Genomic DNA, 24,223 nt, shown 5'->3' with positions numbered 1-24,223 from the left:
CGCGACTCTGTTCCCCTTTCGGGCTCTGTCTTTACATTTATTTTGAAAGATGAAGCTCGCGATTATGGTAAGGGGCGTTACATTTCCGACGAGTGCTTGCGGTGTTCGGCCAATCACAGTGCACTGGGTCAGCTGGCCAATCAGAGCAGACTGCGCTTGTCGGAAGGAGGGACTTTGTTGAAAATGATGTGCTTGAGAGAGGCGGGGCGGGGTGTGTTTTTTTGAACATTAAAGCATGTCAACATATTCTGTTACACCAAATACACAAAATAATGATCTTTAAAAAAGCATCATATGACCCTTTTAATACATTGTGGTTGCATTTGTCAAGTTCAGCCATTCAAATATGGGAGAAAAATAAATAAATAAAAACCGGCTACAAACAGACCTGCAGATGTTGGTCCAAAATAGCTAGTTGCTGTTGTTTCATTTAAATATTTTATTTTATATTATTTTATATAAATAATAATAATTCAGACAATGACACAAACTGGTAACATGGGTGAAATTGCAAATCTCATCTAAAAATGTATATAAAAAAAGTTATTTATAAAATGAAACTGCTGCTTTTTGCTGACTATTTGTTGGAGGGGACAAAATACAGTAATAATACAAAATACAGTTTTCTTACAGTAATAAAACACGGAGAAACTGATGCGAGAATCTAATCATTGTTGGGAGGTTGGAAATTGCTCAATTTTCGTTAAAATAGCTAAGGCAATCATATAAAAAAAATACATTGATATATAACCTAATATAACATATTTATAAAACTCTAGGAAGATTTAAATATAAAATTTAAGGTACAGTATGTACGTTTTCACCGCTAGAGGGCGTGTATTCAAAACAAACAAAGAAACAAAGGCATAGTTTGATGACGCCGTGACTGAGTGTGGAATTATGGGAGTTGTCGTCTTCATCCCCACAGCCGACGTAATCCGACGGGATTTATTAACATCGTAGTATGAAGCAGAGTGAGGCGGAAAGCCGTCGAAACAAGGCCGCTAAAGCAATTGCTAATGAGACGAGAGTGACACACGGCTCGAAAGCAGCGGAGCTTTTATTATGCCACGGTAACATGGTTGAAATGGCAAATCTCATCTAAAAATTTATATAAAAAAAGTTATTTATAAAATGAAACTGCTGCTTTTTGCTGACTATTTGTTGGAGGGGACAAAATAACACTTATTTTCTAGGGTTTTTATCCATATTTTGTGCCTTAGTCATAGAAAAAGGCTTCCTACAGTACTAGAGAATACCGCTAACTGAACTTTATGCAGGATGGCAGCAATAATTAGCTGAACCAAATACTCTTGAGATGATTCAGATCTTCCTGTGATTTCCTTTTAACTTCCTGACTTCCCGTACAGCTCTGCACAGACAGAGCTAATTCTGCTGTTAATAGAAGATTTTTTAAGTTCAAAGCCAGCAGTTCAGTTTTGCCAGGGGTAGAATGTAATGTAGTCAGGGTTTTTGGTTGTTTTTATGTACTGATTGAGGTTTTGGCAGCAGCAGTATGCTAGCTTTGCCAAAACACTGTTATGTTAGGCGTTTATAGTGTTTAGAAATGCCATCAACAGATAGTCTTTAATATTTAGATGCAGAAGAGGAAAAGAGGACAAGGAATGTTTAAATCTCCAGTGTATTGGCAGGAGGATGTGAAGATCAAGCTGTTGCTGTCACTCTGATCTGATTAATGTCTGCCTGATTTAAGACTGATCACTGGCGTTGTGAGATTCTCATAAAGTCTGTTAAGAACATTTTAATCCAAAATGGTTGTGAATAAATAAAAATAAATACATATTTATTATTCAAAATAAATAAGAAGTTATTTTGCATTTTACAATCATTCTTAGAAATGTAGACCTTTTCATGATAGTACAACTGCATTCTGTACATTTAGTACAGAATTAAATTTGAAATAAACTGGAAAAACATTTTAATAAACGTTTACTGTGATTGTTGTTGTTATTTTGTAATTCATTTAATTGAATTTAATTGAAAGTAAAATGATGCACAATATTTAGTGTTTGTTCCAATGCCTTAAATTTATGATTAAAACAAATCCAGTTATTTCTTACAGTAATAAAACACGGAGAATCTGATGCGAGAATCTAATCATTGTTGGGAGGTTGGAAATTGCAAAATTTTCATTAAAATAGTTAACGCAATCATATAAAAAAATACATTGATATATAACCAGATATAACATATTTATAAAACTCTAGGAAGATTTAAATATAAAATTTAAGGTACAGTATGTACGTTTTCACCGCTAGAGGGCGTGTATTCAAAACAAACAAAGGCATAGTTTGATGACGCCGTGACTGAGTGTGGAATCATGGGAGTTGTCGTCTTCATCCCCACAGCCGATGCAATCCGACAGGATTTATTAACATCGTAGTATGAAGCAGAGTGAAATGGAAAGCCGTCGAAACGAGGCCGCTGAAGCAATTGCTAATGAGACGAGAGGGACACACGGCTCGAAAGCAGCGGAGCTTTTATTATGCCACACTTTAGCTCTTTCGCTCCTTCCGGTCGTGCGTTTGTGGGGTAAAACAGCACTGTTTTATCATACTAGATACGTTTGAAAGTTCCGTTATAATGCTACTCTGTGCGGTCGTCACCTGTCTAATAAAACGCACAACATATTAAAGCGTCTTTGGTGTTTCCATGTTTTCTACAAAACAAAACCGGAAATTGAGGGGTTATGACATCATTGACAGGCGACACAATGACACTATAGACCCGTGTCACTAGTTAAAATTGCTTATTTCTCTGGATTTAAACATTCTTCGAGACATTTGGGATAACATTGTTCTAGTGGTTTTTGGATATTTTAATAAAAAAATCTTACATATTGCGCCTTTAATATAATCTAAAATTAAATGTGAAAATATTATATCATTATTAGGGATGAAACGATTAGTCAACATTATCGACAATAAAATAAATTGTTGACATTTATTTTGTCGAGTAGTCATTTAATCTAAAGCCCTATTCGCACGGGATTAGTATTACCTGGTGACCTCCAGTCATTTGTAATAATTGCGGAGGTTGTCTGTGATCTTAATCCCGTGCAAATCGGCCATGTCTGTAATTTGTAAAGTAAAAATTCCCCCGCAAATGACCTACCATATTTCGCCAAACACCGAGGTCCTGTGATAATATTAGTCCCGTGCGAATCTGCATTTCTGTGATTCGGCCAGCATTTGGCGGGTCGCATATCATTTTTCGAGGGTTTTGTTTGCTGTGCGCCTTTTTATCCATCTTTCGCGAAGAATGGAGCTGCGTTGGAGTGTTTGATAGTATATTGGGTGCTGTCATCATATGGCTACACCATACAATTTGCAGAAAGAGAAAGCTGAAAAGGTTTTGAGGTTAATGTGTTACAAATAAATCAAGCATAAAGCTTGAGACATTATTTTAACCTGGTGAAATGTAAATGACACGAAAGTTTATTGGTTTCTTTTTTTAAAATCCATCTGAACCATAGAACGGGACTCTCAAAGCCTTGACATCCGGGTATCTGTGAGACAAGTCAGTAAATTCGAGTAAAATCACAGGCTTCGCTTATCCCGTGCGAATGCACCACACGAAATTCAGATGTGGGGGCTGGGGGGTAATTTCAAAATCACACAAGCTCCCCAGATAATACTAATCCCGTGCAAATAGGGCTTATGATGACCTAATGTTAGAACTTGAAATTATACGATTTGACCAGTGTGGCGCTGTAGCGCTCCTGGATGCAATTCAAGAGAAGAAGACACAGTGCTTTAGAACAAACACAGCCGAACCTCAAGCTGCTGAGCGGCGTTTGGATGAATATGCAAATAGATGCTGCACGCTTTCATCTCAATAATGAAATAAACCCAACAAAAACTGACAGCGGTGAGAAAGCAGCAGTTAAGAACACATCGGATGACAATGATGTAGATGTTTGCACAAGCTCTGCAGTTAGGTATTCTAATAAAGTCCTGTCACGTCACGCTTATTTATATAGTACTTTATGCAATAGATGGCCTTAAATCAAGCAGCTTTACAGTATTAAGCTTGCAAAACCAGAGTCCATGTCGCTTTTAGTTAGAATTACAACTTAATTTTCTGTTATAAAGTAACTCTCCAAGTGTGGACCTAGCTAATGATAAAATCTTTTTATCAGTGGGAATGAGATCATGTTGTGAATAAAATAGCTTATCCAAAAATAAAACGTCTTATCACTTCCCTTTATTTTGTTTCTTATCCATATGACTTACAAAAGGAGATGTTAGGCAGAACGATGTGCCATTCAGTTACTTTTTTCATATAGCTAATTAAATGGTGAATGATAGTTTCTCGGTCTGTCATTTTGTGTATAAATTAATTGTATAATAATTGTAATTACATAATATGATTTTCAAAAACTGAAGTGATTTGCTTTATTTGTTTGCTTTATTAGAATATGTATAGCTCAATATTTTAACTAATTGCAAAAGCTGAGTAATCAAAGTCTACTGGTCATTATAATAATCGTTAGTTTAATCGATTATCAAAATAATTGTTTGTTGCAGTCCTAAGTTTTATATTAAAATTCATTACAGATGAAGAGCTTCATATGATTAATCACTCCTGCAGAATAAATAATGTTCATCAATGGTGGATTTTAAAGCTTCTCCTAGTAGTGAAAATGTATGTGTATTTGTGTGTTTGTCTTCTCTCAGTTCCATAACTCTTCATGTTCATGACATCCACATTTTGAATATATATATATGATCGTTAGTTTAATCGATTATCAAAATAATTGTTTGTTGCAGTCCTAAGTTTTATATTAAAATTCATTACAGATGAAGTGCTTCATATGATTAATCACTCCTGCAGAATAAATAATGTTCATCAATGGTGGATTTTAAAGCTTCTCCTAGTAGTGAAAATGTATGTGTATTTGTGTGTGTTTGTCTTCTCTCAGTTCCATAACTCTTCATGTTCATGACATCCACATTTTGAATATATATATATATATGTGTGTGTGTGTGTGTTTTCTGAACCATCAGATTCACATAGATATTCCCCGGATGAGTCCAGAAAGTTTAGTTCTGCAGCCCAAGGTAACTGAGGTAAGGACAGATGGACTGCCCAAAATCACGTCACATGCTACTGTCCACCAGCCACTCAAAAGCATGTCACTCGATCATCATCCATCTATCTGTCTGTCAAACTCTGTCTGTCAAACTCTCTGTCTGGTCAGCCAGCTGAGTCTCGAGCCCAAAATATTTAGTCGGAAAGCATGTGTTAAGGTACACAGGAAATAGAATACCAGAACAGGAAGTAGAATTCAGTGAGTTTCTTCTCAGGCGCAGCCTCAAACGGCCAGGCTTGTTTCTCGCTGAGCTTTCTCGCTAGTCCGTTCTGTCCTAACCTGCTTGTGCTCCTTTTTTTGTGTCTCTTCCCCGCAGATTCACATTGACATACCGAGAACTAATCCTCTTATACCTCTCTTTCAACAAGCTTCTGTGCAAGAGGTGAGATGTTTGCACCACCCATTTTACTCCGCTTGACTCGTTCATCCTTACAAACTCACACCCAGCCACTAGAAAGCACCTTAAAGAAACAGTTCATCTCAGAATGAACATGCTTATGTCTTTTCAAACCCATAAGATTGTATTTCCTCCATGTAACACAAGAGGAGGAATTCTGACTATGGTGGTCAGTGTTTTCCATGCTTTCAAAATGACTGATGAATAAAGCTTTAAGGATTCATAAAGGATCCAACTTCACCATAGAAATGTCATAAAAGTAATCTATACATAACGTTGACGTTTGTGTGAAAGACTAGACCAAAATCTAGTCTAACCTAAAAAAGGTTAGTATTTACTTTCTTAAGCATATATATACACCCAAGTTGGGGATTTTTAAACAAATATTATTATTTATATTGTAAACTACTTTAATAAATGTAAAATATTGTTTCACATAAATTAAATGCAAAAAAAGTACAATTATAAAGGACAATTTCTCATAATTCTGCAAAAATAAAACATAAATATATTATATTATATTAACGTCATTTTGTATTTGTCATACTGCCTTAAATGTATGCTAATAAAAAAATTAAAATAAAATAAAATAATGTCCGCTCTGTTCCTCATATGAATGTATTGTATGACTTCAGAACACTTTGAATGTAGGGCACAAGTCATATAGACCCCTTTACATCCTTTTTGAATCTTAGAAAATGTCAGTTCCAATTTATTATAATTGCATGGACAAAAGCAACCAATGCAGTTCGTTAAAATATTTTCTTCTGTATTCTTTGGAAGAAAATGCGTCATGCGATTTTGAAATAACATCAGATGAGTAAATAATGACCTTTTTTTTTTTTTTAAAGTACCAATCCATTAAACTGAGTTCATTCACATTGAGTCGGCTGGCTTTGAAATACTATTGCTGCATTTATATCACATGAGAGCATGCAAAAAATGTATTGTAATGACGTCTCTGCCATTGGGGCATGCACTAACCAAAAAAAATAATAATAAATTCCGTTCCAGACTGCCTTATGGTCTACTTTTTTTTTGGAGATGCTGGCTGAGTGTTTTTGTTGGCGTACATAACCAGACCCTTGATTTGCATATTCATATTATAAAATTTAGTGTTATGGGCTTGCTGGACATTGTATGTCGATGCATTGTGGCCCTGAGCAAGATTCCTCCTCCTCCTTTTCCCTCGCTGCCTTTGAAAAAATTACTCTGCATTTAAAAGGACTATCAAAAAGCATGCAGTGTTAAGTAAAAGTAGGCCTCCACTGTGGATGTCTCCTAACCAAATAAATGGATAATGTATTCGCTTCAGGCGCTTCAATACACTCCAGCTCGCTCATTGATTTCTGCTGCCTGGTTTAGTGTCTAATTTCCACTATGTAATGGGCTTCTGGAGGAGAGTGAGATCTTGCCATGCCTACCTCGAGGAGATGGGAGGGTACGAGGGAGAAAAGAGGCAGGAGATGTCAGCTATGTGGAGAAACTCACATTACCAGTCTAAAGTCTTTGATAAATGGAGCTTTGATCATAGAAAAGAACGCAGATGAGAAAGGCGCACCATTTGATCGACAGGATCCGGAAAAAAACGAGCGTGAGCTGCCTTGTACACATTTATTGTTTTGGGCTCAACGTGTGAGATGAGTTTATTTGGGGATGACAGATACATTACGCCCTGAAAGGAGCGCGGGAGATGTCAGTTGCATGAGACCGAGAGAAGAGAAGAGAAAGAGTCTTCCATTTTCCCTCTTGATTTAAGTCAAACTTCATGCTTCTTTCCATTGAGCTGACAGCAAGGTGAGACAAAAAATACAAACAAAACAACAACAAAAAGTCACCGTCACTTTAAATTAAGGTGTTGTTTCTAAAGAAAGGAATGCAAAAGTCCCACAAAAGTTCTTGGTTTTTACTGTCAAAAGATTCAACTTAAAAACAACATCTGTAGTTAAAGAACTGAAGTTACTCCAAACACAGACACAATACTACATCTATATTCATACATTTATTTAAAGAATGGATTTGATTTAGCCAAGTAGGACATGTTCCTGGATCACATAGTTTAGTCAAATTACTGATGTTGAACTTTTTTTTTTTTAATTTGTCAACAGACAAGACAGAATGTGCATCGTGACAACATGCTGTTGACAAAAATGACAGTACAGAATAACACATACATTAAGACTGCACAATGTTTTTGAAGAAAATCTGAGGGAAAATTGCGAGTGTATGTCATGTTGTGTATGTGCTCTTCCCATAACAAAATATTGTTCTTTCTGGAGCAAAGGACAATTTTCACATGTTTTTGTTATTTTATAATGCTTTCTAAATATATAATAGATAAAACGTTTGAAGATGAGGTTTAATGTTGGTACTTTATTATCAACTAAAATATATACTTTTTATCAAATAAATAAGACATTTAAGTTACAGTACATTTGACTTGGATGACATGGCAAAATATTGATTAAATTAAGCATGTCTATTTAGTATCTACCATAACTACTGACCCTAAAACTGTTGATTAGACTATTTAATGCCTAACCTAATTTCTAAAGCCCTCAAATGCACATGGGAAGCTCCTACTTTCACATCAAAACTGAAATATTCATTGGGCTTAAGCTTATCCCTAGGTCTAAACTAAACCAAAGTCCCTTTAAGGCAAGTCATGTTACTCGGCGGCCATATTTGAAACGCCTCTCAGGCATGCAAGTGCAGCTCCTATCTCTTTGAATGATGAAACATCAAATTCTCCAAAACTGTTCACCAAGCTTACGATTAAATTTCATATTTGAAATCACCAATGAAATCTGACAACAACTGTATGTTGTTAATGTAATACCACATAAATGTAATGATACCACAACAAAAATAAAAAAGTGAATTTTTCAGGCTAGATCAGCCAGTGCACATGCACAGTCCTAGGCCCCATTTACACTAGTGCGTTTTCGTTTTAAAATGGCATTTTAAAATGAAAACGATCCTCGTCTACACTGGAGTTTTCACTGCGTTTCAGAAACTATCTCCGTCTACACTACACAACCAAAAACGCATGTCACATGACCATTCATGGAGGTACAACCATAGGTATGTATAGGTAGATACCCTATTATTTAGATGGCGGATGCATCTACGTGCTTGGAGCGGTCAAATGGGGAATCTACCTATACACATCTATGGGTACAACAATGACCATGATGATATTGTTTACATGGTCATCAAGGATACGCAGAGCGAATGTGGGGAGCCATCGTTTTCAAAAGTCTCCGTTTTGCTCCGTTTACACTGAAACGCAACCCCCGAAGTTTTGAAACCAAAACGGGGTCTGCATCATTTTCCAAAGTCTCTAAAACGTGGGAGTAGTGTAAACGGCAGGCGTAACCATAGCAAAAGTAATGCATTTTAAAACGAAAACACACTAGTGTAAACGGGGCCCTAGGCGCATGTCTCAGAATGCTGACTGTTTCTATTGCAACCGGGGCTTCTAACGGCAGCTACAGTGACGTGCTGACTTTACCGATTAGGGATTGGCTCTTTTGCTTAGAAGGTGGGGCTTCGTTTGATAGCGGGGCCATATTGAGTGTTGCTTAAACTTACCCCTAAAATTAGAAATGATCGATTGATATTGATTGATGTTTTTGACGCGTCCAACCCTAGCCCTAACTTAGGGGCCGTTTACACGACAACGTTTTCAGGCAAAACCGGGAAACTTTTTATGCGTTTTGACTGTTTGTTTACACGACAACGGCGTTTTGGGGACTGAAAACGCATATTTTTGAAAACGGGTTTCAAAGTGGAAGTTTTTGAAAACGGCACCGTTGTCGTTTCCGTGTAAACATCCAATACGGGAATCTTTGAAAACGGTGACGTCATGCGCGTGCATAGTACGTGTTAGGTATGTAGACATGCGCAATACATGTCGATTTTAAAGGCAAGCGCGAACAAACATACACAACAATGGCGGAGTACATGGTACTGTTGTTGCTGCTCAAGAGTTCGCTAACGCTTCTTCAGCGAAGTGTGGATTTACTTCACCAATATTACAACCAACAGCGCAGACGCATCATATACATCATATAATCGTCACTTCCCTACAGGTACTGTTTACTAACAAGTTGACAGCGCCAACTACTGGCCTAGCATACGTAATACAGCGTTTTGGTCCGTTTTTTGCGAAACGCGAATCATTTTGAAACGAGGGAAAAACTTTTCTGTTTTTGACTACACTGTTGTCGTGTAAACGTACGTAGCCTTAATCCTAACCCTAAAATCTGATTGTTCAATTGCAGTGTTGTGCCAGAACCCACAATTATATAAATCCAGGAACACATCCAACTTGGCAAACCACAAATAAAGAGAGAGCCCCATCTAATAATAAATATGCACACAGCTACTTGTAATTTCTCACCTTGCTGTCTGTGCTATTGAATGTCATGATGTTAATGATTAAAAAGCTCAGAAGGCTTAATTGATTTTCTTAATTGATTGCTGGCTCGGGGTGGCTGATCCCACTGTGTCTCTAATTAAAACCGTTTGAGTGACCTTGTATGCTCAAATTCTATTACTAACAGTTTTCCTGTTGTATTGCATGAATCAGTATATATCAATATCTGCTACTTACAAATGCTGAATATATATATTCTGATATCTTCTTCTTCTGCTGCTTTTTACTAGATCTTTGAGCGTATTCTGTTCATCTGGGCGATACGACATCCAGCCAGTGGTTACGTTCAAGGCATCAATGACCTTGTCACACCCTTCTTCGTTGTTTATGTTTTCGAGTATATCGGTAAGTCAATAAACCTTTTACAATAGGAGATTGAGAGTTATGAGTTATGAATCCAAAAACAGCACAGCTGTGTAAACTCACTAGTTTTCTGTTCTTCGCTTTTGGTGTTAAGCCAGCGTGGGTGTTTTATGCCCAGTGGCATGAATTTGAATATAATTTCTCAATCACAATTTCATAAAATTTGTCATAACTTGCCCCTTTAAACCTTTCCAAGGATCTTCCTTTTCTTTGTGAGATTCAATCGTTGTGATTGTTCCCAATGTCTTTCATTTTCTTGACCTTTACACCTTTAAGTGCTTGATTTCCAGTAGACTTAACGGGATGTCCAGACTAATGATTTTGAAGGGCCCAGAGGGACCCTTCCAATGGACTTATGAGACAGTAATAACCTGAACCATGCAATTAACAAGGGTGGCTCAATTGATGCACTCAATGGATGGAGGATGGGGTCTTTTCCCCAGGCTCTGCAGTCGTTGGCATTCATGGGGATACATTTTCCTGGGTCGTTTGACCTTGTCTAATCCTGAAGAATCAAAGCCTCCACTTTGTTTTTACAAGTTCCGTCCAATTTGTCCTTCAGGCCTGAAATATACTCTACACAAATGCTTTGTGTGACAGTGGTTGACCTGAAAGAGAATGGTTATGTCGCATCAGTGCTCATTAGCATACATTTCTGCCCAACTTTGTAGCATTGCCAACCATTGCAGTTGCTCATGTCGCCGCAAATCACACACTCCCCTGAGAATGAGTGACTTCTGGGTGCTTTGTCACACCAAATCGCTCTCAATGTGAACGCTCCTTTCAGAATTATGTTGTAAGCTTTTGTTAATGCAGTGATGTTTATATTTGAGAATGTGTATCTGAAGCTTGAGCAATGAGTAATCCATATGTAATCATAGTCACAATCACAATCTAACATTCTTGCATCGAGTGTGTTTTGGGCCTAAGACATTCTGCAGTGATATATCTTGGTTTTGATGTTCCATTTGTTATTTCCTTTCTTGTTTTCTTGTTTTCTCCCTTCTACCTTCTTCAGCACTGTTTCTTGCTGGTCTCATGGTTGCTTCAGAGATGCTTAATTGTTCCTTCTCTGAAAGGCGTACTTTATTTCTGTTTTGTATGCCTCTGTGTTTGTATACGCTGTGTGTATTTGTCATAAGATGACGACAATGCCTTAAGAAGGCCCCTGTTCTTTTATGATAAAGATGTTTGGGAGAACTCTCTCTCTTCAGTGTGTGGAGGAAAGTTTGGTGGAAAATGTACCTGTACCAACTTTCTCAGCTATTTATTTCCCACAACTCCACCCGGCGCAATAAGGCATGGTGCCATGTGTGACAGATACTCATTCAAAGTGTGCAATGTGGGCCAAGTGCTGACTGCTGAGGGCAAGCAGTAGCAAAACATCACGGCTTCACTCTGACGAGAGACCCATATCCATCAATGCCTGTGTAACGGCACACGCCAAAATTCACTACTTGTCTACAGTGTATGGGAAGGTACTTTAAATTATGAGTAGCTTGGATAGATACTGTTGCAGCTACAGTCAGTACAAATGAATTATGCGTCAACTACGGATAAATAGTTCATACAGAAATGAAAACTCTATTAACTTATTAACCTCATGCTATTCCACACCATTTGTGGAACTCAAAAGAGATCTTTTGAATGTTATTCAGTTGCAGTAAACCGGGACTGAAGCTTTTAAGCTTAAAAAAGTCTTCAAAGCGGTCCATGACTTGTGCACTATACCCCATATCTTCTGAATCATAAAGTACCTTCATGAGAAAAAGACCAAAATTCTAGTCCTTTATCCGTTGAGAAGCTTGACATCTCCCTAACTCACATTGATGCGTTAATAAGAGTAATAATTATGACTGATGTGTGAACAAATCTTATTTGACTTGATCCTGTCAACAACTTACAGGAGGGGAAGATTACCATGAAACAGAACAAAACTAATTGTATCCATAGATTCATTATCTATTCATTATCATAAATAGTGTAAATCACTATTTTTGTGCCAATGAAAGCTAAGGTGGATATAAATGTTTCAGTGGATAACTTCACAGCTACTTTTAATTAGTTTCTCCCAACATTGCGCGTCTAAAATAATCTGGATCAGAGAATAAGCCTTTATTTAGATGGTGCAACCCATAAATTCCTTTTAGCAGAATCATGTAATTTCTTTAAGCCACAGATTGTTTTTGATTCCTGCTTTAAAAAATGTATGATGACAGGGCTAAATCAGGAGCCGGTTAGTGCTTTGGCTGTGTGTACATTGCTGTTAGGGCATCGCATTATTAAACAATCATTTTCATTACGCTTGTAAATAAATGCAAGAGGAGAAAGGAAAAATCTTCTTTGGGCTTTTCTGCCCTTGTTCTGAGAGCCTTCAAAATATATTTGAATACAATTTGCTCCCAACAAATGAAATATCTAATCTGCTCGGTGAGTTCTTGTACTTTGAAGGCCAATACCTGATGGAAGAAAAAGCAAATTGAAGTTAAATTCAATCCTATTGATTTGTGCTAGTAGCAAGACTGCAGGGAATCTTCCTCATGGTAGTCAATCTATTGTACAGGAAGCCTGAAAGGCTTTTTTTTTTTTGCAGTTTTTGATTGCTTGCGTAATTTTACAGAGCCATCAGCATCAAGCCTGACCCACATTCATGATTCTTCTGGCCAAAAAAAAAAAAAGTATGACTCCCAATGCAAAGCAAGAAAATTAAGTTAGTTTTAGGAGTTTTTAGGCTCGGAGTATAAAGGAATAGCTCACCTCAAAATGATCATTCAAATGACAATTTAATGAATATCCGGTTGGGTGAATTCATTGTAATGGCAGGACATTGTGACTTACTTTAATGCTTAATAAAACACCCAAGGATGTCAGCAAAATAAAAGCGCATACGACTTTTCGAGTGCCCCGATCGTTTATGGCATAATTAGCTATGCTTCAAGCATAGAAGCAAAGTAAAATTTGTACAAATATAACGTGAGCGTGGTTTAACGTTCATAATGTTATACCATCCACCCTTGTTTGTGTATATTTTAACTTGCTTTTATGTTTCCTTTGCATCACTTCATAAATTTATTTAGTGATGTACTAAATAAACTCATGTTTTGTTACGTTACAGAAACAACTGGGGAAGTTACAAAATAGAAAATGGGCTGTTCCTTTGCAGGTGTCACGCATTTGTGCATTGCATGCTTTGTCCTATAAAGCAAGCTATCGGATGATCAAAAGCAAAAGCCAGGTTCGAATTTTTCACAGTAACATGGTTGTTAATAACGTAATGAAATTATGATTAATTTAAAAACTTTTTCTACTTTAGCAAAAAATTTGCAAATCCTTTACATGTTGTAACTCAAGTATTAAACATTTAATGTTATCCTTTAAACTTTCGGCTAACATGCAGTTTGATGATTTTTACTGTTAACTGATGGTTCCACAAAGCAGCTCTCTGTGCCTTTTATTCTGTAAAAACAATATGTTGGTCAGCTTCTAGTGGATGGCACAGTAAATAACGTGAGCTTGAATGATGACACATTTTCATTTTTAGGTGAACTACTTTAAAGGGGACATCGGATGCCTATTTTCCACAAGTTAGTATGATTCTTTAAGGTCTTCATGAAATGTCAGCAAAATGTTATGGTAAAAATTCCTCAATGGTTGTGTAAAACGACACCCTTTTTACCTTGTCAAAAACAGCTCTGTTCAGAGCGAGCCATTTCAGTGCATGGCTCTTTAAATGATAATGAGCTACTGCTCACCCCGTCCCTGTCTTCTGTTTCTTTGTGTATTTGGTGGCACATTACCTTCAAAAACAAAACTAATCAACTGGATCCTCAGTGGCTCTCTAATCAGGAGACTACAAAACCCCTGCATTGCTTACGAGACATTGTTGTCGCTACAGCAGTTTGAGCGCAGAGAAAATGGCAGACAGCGTACAACTGGTTGAGAGTGGAAATATGCTAATATGGGACAGTCTGTCAGCAGTAGAAACAGCTTGATAATTGAGACTGTTTAGGTTCTTTGGGGATTAAAAAAGGAGTGAATGTATTTTTATAATTGTAGGGTGGCTGTGTCCACACTGTTGCATCCGATGTCCCCTTTAAGCCTATGATACCTTGCTGCAATAATAGAAAGCATCAAAGCTGTTTTAAGTACAACACAAAAAAAGTTAGCAGAACATTTTGTCCGTTCAAAAGCAAATAGTTCTTCCTCAGAAGCGTTAATAGTAGAAGTAGAAACATGACTTGGTTTCCTGGTGGACTGATTAAACACATCTGTTAAAATTACTTTTCACTTCTGGAGATTGTGTAGAAATCTGATTGGAGCAATTTTCGTCTGCAATATACATCAGACATTTTTAGGTTTAAAGTCATTTTCATTTGCCTTGGCTTATAGTTCACTGTATGAATAAACGCTTCAAAACCATCAGGCCCATCCAATATCTCCATTCATTACTCTTTTAATCATTTGGCTTCATTTGCATAGCTCGTTAAGCTACATATGTCTATTCTATCGATATTTTTAATCTACAGTGCCGTTCTTCATGGAAGTCTCCATCTAATCAGGCAGCCACTTTGTCTCGGAAGGTTTTGTTCTTTGGCCACTCTGTTCTTCTCCTCTCTTCTTTCTGTTCGGATCTGTTTTCCCATTAGACTGCTATAACGTTTTATAATTGAAAGTAACGAGTGTGTGATGAAATGGTACGTGCAATAGTGTGGCACACTATTGATTCAGGAGGAAGATAGTGTAATTTGCATCGTCTTCATGTATAGATTCTCCCTAAGTAATGTTCTGGAGGGCAGATGTGGATCAGTGGCGCTACTGTTAAAGATCTACCATCAGTGCTGGTTGAAGGAATAAAGAGTGAAGAGAGAAGATCTAAGCTGTTAGCTTAGTTTTACTTTAGCCTGGAAGACGTTCTTCATTGCACCAAAGATTGAGCGACCTAGAAACCCTAGGACTTTGACATCATGTAAACCTTTCAGAGGTTCTAAGCATTCCTTCAAAACTCTCCATAATTTGTGTTGGGAGACACACAGAATGATTCCTTCAAACAACACTATTGTTTTAATTGTGGTTCTTCTACTTAGCATGATCAATTAGTCCATCCAAGAAGAGACATGCTAGAAGATTTCCTCCACAACAACATTCTGCTCCGTAGAGGATACAATTCCATCACCCTGAGCATTCCTGTTGGATGTTGTACATCTAATCACCCTGGAGGCACCATGGATTCCATAAGATTCCAAATAGCCTACGTCTTTTACATCATGCGCATTAAGTCCACTAACCCTGTAACCGCTGACTCCTGCTTTCAGTCCATCTTCTGGCAGATCTTTGTGGGCTGTTCATTGACTAAGTGCCATGGGCCTCCACGGCTGACTTCAACAGTTAGTGGTGTGTGACCCACAATTGGGGCCTTAATGAGTATCGGTTTGTTCGGATTTCTCGCTTTGAAGAACTGAGCCCAGTGCTGATTTTAATGCAGGTCTGATTAACTTTCCTCATTTGTTCTAACGAGTTGTTAAGTGACTGCCTTGGGATGCCTGAGATGTCTAGTGGCAGGTATTTTTCCTCTTTTCCTCTTGGTTGAGTTGAGACTTTCCAGAACTGTCGACGAGTAAATGATACCAGCAGTTTGATTGTATCGTAAATAATGTCCAACTTTCTATTTAACCCGTTTGACCTTCAGGTTTTGACATTTAGATGGACTATTGGAATAATGCCAGTGTTGTCAGATAATATCATTATAACATTAACATTAACAAATATTGCAATGTTAACAAGTAATGTAATGTTTCATTAACAGGTAATATAATGTTGCTGAAGAACATAAAGTTACCAAGTAGCATAATGTTATGGAATAACAATGTAACATTAATGGATATCATAACATTAACAAATAGTGTAACATTAATGAATAACATAATGGAACATTAACAGATAATGCAATGTTGCAGAAGAACATAACATTACCAAATGTCATAATGTAACTTTAATGGATAATGTAGCATTACAAATATCATAACTTAAGAAATAACTCTACCAAATAGTAAAGTGGAAAGTAATATTATTGAAACAATAACACATCAACAAAATTAACTTTGTTTGACATAATCTAACAGAAATGGATAATGAATAATTAACAAATACCATTAACTTAAACGATGAATTTTCTTATGTCTTCATCCATAAGCTGAACTATGTCTCGCTTTGTGAGCTGCACATTCATATTTTTTTTCATCTCTGAGTGTAAAATGCCAAAAATGATCTGGAAAAATTGCCCTGTCATAAAGTCATTCGTTTTCTCTGACTAATCACAGTTATTGAATATTTTTGGATCTAGTTTAATTACTTGGCTATAAAAAGCTATAAATTGAATTTCTGTGCAGATCCTCGCTCTGAGAAATCACTTCTTGTTCATTTACATCTGTGAAACCTGTCATGCTAGACTTGGTGTAGTTTATAACAATTAACAAAATAATTTCTTGGAGTATTCTGTGGGAACGTCACTTGGTCACCCGTGAAAATGTATTTGCTCCCTTTCAAAATTTGTATCAATTTATTTATTTTTTGGCATCAATTTACACGAACTGCAAGTGTGGTTTTATTGTCTGGCCATGCTCTCTTAATGCCTCATGAGTTCCCCATTACAGCACATGTAATGATTCCCCTTATGCTTCTAATAAAAGCAAATTAATTCTTTAATAGGCTAATCTTGCATAATATTTCACACTCAGGGAAGTTCACCTCTTTTTTTTCTTACATTCAATGCTAGTGCTCTAGTGGCAGCGAATAGAGTTGTGATGTTTATCGTTTATTTCATCTCCAGTCCACACTCTCACATCAAGCTATTTCAGACATTGAGGTTTATTGGACTTCAGCCATTCTGCATAACTCACTCCCACTCGTATACACTGAGCAGCGATAAAAAATGTTGTAACATTTCTGAAGTCACAACAATTGCTATGGTTACATGTTCAGGGAGCCGTTTATGCCTCTGATGAGCAGATTTGAGTCCCACAAGTCTACTGCAGTTGTGCATAATATTTTTAAGTAGTCATAACTGGATCCATGGGCCATAATCCACTCAAGAGCCAAAACCTTCCTACAAGAGTCTGTTGCGGATCAAGACACTTTGTATTGATTCGTATTAGTTACATTTTTACTCCCCACAGCATTTTGTCTTTGAAAGAAGTCTCTTATGTTCACCAAGCCTGCATTCATATCAAATAGACATTAAAAAAAGGTTAATTAAAAATAAAATATGAAATATTATTACAATTTTAAAAACTTTTTCTATTTTTATTTTAATGTTTTAACATGCAATTTATTCCTGAGTTTTCAGAAGTCATTACTTCAGTCTTCAGTGTCACATGATCCTTCAGACATGTTTCTCTTTTCTTTTTCACCAGAGTTCGAGTCTGAAAAAAACTAAATCACTAAGCTAAACGTCTCTATTAATCTTGCTTCTAGATAATTTTGCGAATCCCTAACCCCAATTTTTAAACGTGTCCCTATTTGTCAAAATCAATTGGCTGAAAACGGCCAAAAAACACTTTTACACACTGCCTCTGAAACCTTTAACAGTCATAAAAAAAATTCCAACCAGTTTCGATTTTTTGCGTTTTCGCATCCGTAGCAAGCATTTTGATAGGAAAATATTACGAATACAGGGAAAAAAAACCCCGAATATGAACATTTCAGACTCTGTGTGCAAGGACCTATAAACTTAAATAAAGGCAACTTAGCGATATCTAGAGTCCAAAATTTGATAGAGACTTGTTCCCTTTTGACGTTGCCATTACGAATCCACCTGAAACACCTTAGCAACCAATTAGCAAAGCCCTGGCCACCACCCACAATGCCCTAGTGTTGTGACAGTTTGTTTTCCACATGCAAGCACCACTCACATCGTCGTCTTGTAAGTCATTCAGTATCCATTTTGCAACCTAAATCAAATGTATCCGAGTACATTTCTTTGACTGAACACTTAAATGAAAAAGATAATATTTACTTACCTAATTAAGCCACTGAGGGCATATTTGGCACTGGAAAAGGCTTTGTTGGTGTTTTTACGTTTTTCTGGAACATGATGTAATAGAGCTGGTTTGGGCCCTTCCTCCAACTGCCTCTAGGAGCTGCCAGCGAAAGTCGTTCATCTGTTCTCATTGCAGATTGTTCTTCCTCTGTGCCGGCTTTTTCTTCATTACAACTAGATGATGATATCCATAAATCACAGATGGATCTGCACCTCGTCTTTCAGCACAACTTCAGTAATTACCAACCCAGCGATCGTTATTTTACCGTGTTGAAATGGCATGTTTGCCGAGTTGAGTTCCATGTTAATTAACCTTGCCTTCAATTACACGTCTGTGGATTCTGATCGATGCTCATTAACCAACACGGGGAGCAGTAGTGGGCGGTACCGGGTTAAAGTCTTAGGACACCCTAAGGGTCAAATTGGATAATCCACCAGACAGGGCTGTGGCAGTGACTTCCTGTGGCTAGGAAAGTCTCCTCTGGGCTGTCTTGTGTGAGGGTTTTAAAGGCTGGTGAAATTTCGCTGTGTCCTTTAACCTGATGTTGACCGTTTGCATTGGCCTGCAAAAAGAGGGCATATGGAGCTACAGGGATGTTTAGAGTCAGACGTCAGTAATGATTCCAGTTCCTTGCAGTTGGATGCTTCAGAGTGCCAGGGGGAATCTGCCCTTCACCCCTGCATGCAGGAAGATGATACGGGCCAACAGGAAGTGATGGCAGAGGCCAAAGAGCCTAGCTCCAGTTGAAGGGATTTATTGTGCTTACATCCTCTTTGTGGATACCTCAATTTGACAGTTTTGTGTCTATTTATGTTTGTGTTCATGATATTGGTGGAGGAATGAGCTGTAACTCAAGAGTTACACAAGAGGTTTAAACTCAGAGCGTCATGGATTTGTGAGCAGTCCCTCACTATTCTCTCAGTACTCACAAATTCAGAAACTATACTCTTGTTTTCTTTTTTTTTCAATCGTCATACTGGGATTTGGTAATCATGTTCTCAAAAGTACTCAATAACCATATCATCAGGTTATCCATCAGTGTTTGGGGAACTTGATCCAGTAGAAAGACCAATATGCACAATGAGGACCATACTACATATTACAGAAGCGTAGAACTTATTTTGGTTTAATCTATTGGAGTTTACTCCGAAAAAGTGCTGTTCAGTCACCGTCAATTTTGCCACAGGTAGGATTCAGCTTACTGCATTTCTCATTGATTTTTATTGTTAGATTGTGTCAACATCCTGCCGACAAAAAGATAAAAAGATAAAATCTAAATTTTTTTGGTACCTAAAAGTTTTGTCTGATGCTAAAAACCAGTTAACAAAGTTTACCCAAGATCCCAAGATCATTTAACAAAACTGTAATAACTGAAAGTTATTATTAGTTATTAGTTACCAACCTGAGTGGTTGACAAAAGAAGCTGGGAAATAGCAGAAAGCAAGTTATGGCGTGATGGTGAAAAAGAACAGGGTTTATAAAATAATGAAATTTAGCAAGTGTTAATGTAACCCGAACAAAAGCAATGAAAAATGACCGCTTTGTTGAATCCTGTGACATTAAAAACGTTGAAATGGAAATATTATTTTATTTCTAACTCATGAAGACAAATATCTCTTGAAACAATACAATTATAAGATTAAACGATTATAAAAAAAACACTATAAAAGCAAGGAAAATAATAAAAATGAATTATGTAATGAATTAACTGTCTGTATCAACAGGTATCAATAGTCTATGTTCGCCATTCAAAAGGAGAAACCAAAACAAGGATATATGCAGATAAACAAAATGTAAACAAAGCATTTTGAATATCAGTTTTGTTGATACATTTCTTAATTTTAAGCAGCTCACCTTATGAAAATATGTGCATATTGGAATGCTCAGGTAAGATAACATAACATTAGCACAGCCTTCTTCTACCTGTGCCGTCTTGACTTGCTTGCTCACTATCATCACTTCCACTTTAATTCTCGTGCTCTGACTCCTTTTCCAAATCTAAACATCCGATCAGAGTTCTCACTCTCACCGACGGCCCCGATGCCGATTTAACATACTAAGTTAATGCATGCATTTAGAAAAAATCATTATATTTGACACTATTTTCTCGATTTCACACGTCACCCATGATGATTTCTTCTCATCTGGGTGGCTGTTTGATACTTCTGAAGACACTTGAAGATACTTCTGTTCTTTTGACGTGTTCGCTCGCTTCTCATAACCCTAAAGAACCCCTGCAAAAGTCTGTTACAGCAAACATAGGCAGCATTTTCCCTTCAAGGCTAAGTTTTTTCAGTACCCCACTGGAACTCGGGCCTCAACCAACTGGAACAAAATATGGAGATGTGTTAGTGGACACATGTGGAGCATTATTAACCTTCATGACCTTGGGCATAGTTGGTCTTTACATATTCCATGCTGCTTGCATGAGTCCAAAAGCATAAGATCAGGATAAAATGAAAGAAAAATAAAACTTGCAGTTTTGTGTCTATTTATGTTTGTGTTCATGATATTGGTGGAGGAATGAGCTGTAACTCAAGAGTTACACAAGAGGTTTAAACTCAGAGCGTCATGGATTTGTGAGCAGTCCCTCACTATTCTCTCAGTACTCACAAATTCAGAAACTATACTCTTGTTTTCTTTTTTTTTTCAATCGTCATACTGGGATTTGGTAATCATGTTCTCAAAAGTACTCAATAACCATATCATCAGGTTATCCATCAGTGTTTGGGGAACTTGATCCAGTAGAAAGACCAATATGCACAATGAGGACCATACTACATATTACAGAAGCGTAGAACTTATTTTGGTTTAATCTATTGGAGTTTACTCCGAAAAAGTGCTGTTCAGTCACCGTCAATTTTGCCACAGGTAGGATTCAGCTTACTGCATTTCTCATTGATTTTTATTGTTAGATTGTGTCAACATCCTGCCGACTATTCAAAAAAAAGATAAAATTTTTGGTATTTTGGTACCTAAAAGTTTTGTCTGATGCTAAATACCAGTTAACAAAGTTTTGTCTGATACCCAAGATCAAACTGTAATACTGTAATAACTGAAAGTTATTATTAGTTATTAGTTACCAACCTGAGTGGTTGACAAAAGAAGCTGGGAAATAGCAGAAAGCAAGTTATGGCGTGATGGTGAAAAAGAACAGGGTTTATAAAATAATGAAATTTAGCAAGTGTTAATGTAACCCGAACAAAAGCAATGAAAAATGACCGCTTTGTTGAATCCTGTGACATTAAAAACGTTGAAATGGAAATATTATTTTATTTCTAACTCATGAAGACAAATATCTCTTGAAACAATACAATTATAAGATTAAACGATTATAAAAAAAACACTATAAAAGCAAGGAAAATAATAAAAATGAATTATGTAATGAATTAACTGTCTGTATCAACAGGTATCAATAGTCTATGTTCGCCATTCAAAAGGAGAAACCAAAACAAGGATATATGCAGATAAACAAAATGTAAACAAAGCATTTTGAATATCAGTTTTGTTGATACATTTCTTAATTTTAAGCAGCTCACCTTATGAAAATATGTGCATATTGGAATGCTCAGGTAAGATAACATAACATTAGCACAGCCTTCTTCTACCTGTGCCGTCTTGACTTGCTTGCTCACTATCATCACTTCCACTTTAATTCTCGTGCTCTGACTCCTTTTCCAAATCTAAACATCTGATCAGAGTTCTCACTCTCACCGACGGCCCCGATGCTGATTTAACATACTAAGTTAATGCATGCATTTAGAAAAAATCATTATATTTGACACTATTTTCTCGATTTCACACGTCACCCATGATGATTTCTTCTCATCTGGGTGGCTGTTTGATACTTCTGAAGACACTTGAAGATACTTCTGTTCTTTTGACGTGTTCGCTCGCTTCTCATAACCCTAAAGAACCCCTGCAAAAGTCTGTTACAGCAAACATAGGCAGCATTTTCCCTTCAAGGCTAAGTTTTTTCAGTACCCCACTGGAACTCGGGCCTCAACCAACTGGAACAAAATATGGAGATGTGTTAGTGGACACATGTGGAGCATTATTAACCTTCATGACCTTGGGCATAGTTGGTCTTTACATATTCCATGCTGCTTGCATGAGTCCAAAAGCATAAGATCAGGATAAAATGAAAGAAAAATAAAACTTGTAAATATAGCTTGTGATTTATTTCATCATATATTGTGTAATCAAATAATTTATTACAAAACAAGTTAATGTTTTTATTGTGTAGAAAACACAAACACAGTAACCACTATTACTGCATTCCTGACATGGGTCAGACCTTCAGATCTGTGACATTAATAAATCATTAAAAAACATAACCCGAATAAATGCGCTGAATTAAAAAGACTATGATTACCTATTGATTATATAATATGAGAAGAGAAGATTGTAAATCCAACTTATTATAGTACTTTTTGGTCTATTAACTGTACCCTCAAGTTATCAATCAGTACTCACAGATTCTTTAACCGTATTATCAATTTTGCAAATTCAGAAAATATTACTGTTCAAAATGTCTTTTTTTTTTTTTTTTATAAAAATAGTAAGCAGTGTAACTGTTTTTAACATTCATAATTATAAAAAATATTAACCAAATTAGTGTACTAGAATGATTTCTGAAGGATAATGTGACATTGAAGACTGGAGTAGCTTTGCCATCAATACTTTTTAATTTAAAATATATTACATTTTTAAATAGTTATTAAATTGTGATATTTAGCAATGCTAGTTTTTATTATATTTTACTGAATTCCTTAATGATTGAATTATGATAAATTATAAATGGAATAAATTATAAATTATGAATTACAAGTGTTCAACTGATTAAAGCAGCATTTTAACCTGTCTGTGTCTTGTGTAATTCATAAAGTGGCAATATGTCAGTGGAGACCGTTGGGAAATACATTTTTGCAGCAGGCAGTACAGTTGGTGTGTTGTCAACTCTGGTCTGTATGTTTACAGACATCTGCTCTTTTCCTTTGCAATGCCTTCAGACAGATGCTGCAATGGAGACTTCGCAGGGTGGAACCGTGGTCATGGAGTCATACACCTTCTGTTTTTGTGAATTTATGTATGTGCTATTCTCACATCAATAATACATGCTATTTAGTTCATTTAACAGTGTCAGGCTTCATTGAGTCACCCCTGGAAAATGTGAAAATAAATATAAACCAAGGAGATGTGTGTCTCGGGGTATCTATTGTAGGAATGCAGTGTGTTTATTGTGAACTTAAAGGGTTACTTCACCCAAAACTTTAAATTAGCCCATGAATTACTCACCCTCAAGGCATCCTAAGTGTATATGACTTTCTTCTTTCAGGCGAATCCAGTTGGAGTTATATAAAAAATTGTCTTTGATCTTCCAAGCTGTTTAATGGCAGTCAGCGGGTGTTGCAGTTCATCAGTCCAAAAGAAGTTAAATGAAGCGCATCCATCCATAATAAAAAAGTGCCTCACACGACTCGGGGGGGGGGTGAACAAAGGCCTCCTGTAGCGAATCAATGCGTTTTTGTAAGAAAAATATCCATATTTAAAACGTAATAATCAATTTAATCTAGCTTGCGCTCACTGTTGTACACGGAAGCAGTTCCGGTCGGATGACGTAAGACGTCGGTGTTGCGCATGCGCCGCTCAGAAGTGACGCACGCGGAAGCGCAGGGGAGAGATCAAAACAAAACAACGGCATCGATTCATTACAGGACGCCTTTGTTCACCCCCGGAGCCATGTGAGGCACTTTTTATTATGGAAGGATGCGCTTCATTTAACTTCTTTTGGACTGATGAACTGCAACACCCACTGACTGCCATTAAACAGATTGGAAGATCAAAGACAATTTTTAATATAACTCCGA

General features: G+C 36.8%; 1 protein-coding gene across 1 annotated transcript in view; it reads left to right on the top strand.

Moving 5' to 3' along the window:
• tbc1d22a (TBC1 domain family, member 22a) overlaps nucleotides 1-24,223 on the top strand; it is a 149,313-nt gene that overhangs the window by 47,701 nt on the left and 77,389 nt on the right. The window contains exons 7-8 of the mRNA XM_016234144.1: nucleotides 5,433-5,498; nucleotides 10,185-10,299. Coding sequence (XP_016089630.1) covers nucleotides 5,433-5,498; nucleotides 10,185-10,299 — 181 coding nt within the window. The remainder of the gene's footprint in view (nucleotides 1-5,432; nucleotides 5,499-10,184; nucleotides 10,300-24,223) is intronic.

Source organism: Sinocyclocheilus grahami, unplaced genomic scaffold (genome assembly GCF_001515645.1).
Source record: "Sinocyclocheilus grahami isolate Dianchi unplaced genomic scaffold, SAMN03320097.WGS_v1.1 scaffold445.1, whole genome shotgun sequence".
NCBI lineage: Eukaryota > Metazoa > Chordata > Actinopteri > Cypriniformes > Cyprinidae > Sinocyclocheilus > Sinocyclocheilus grahami.
Note: the sequence above shows the minus strand (reverse complement) of the source record. Positions and strands in the feature narration are given on the sequence as shown.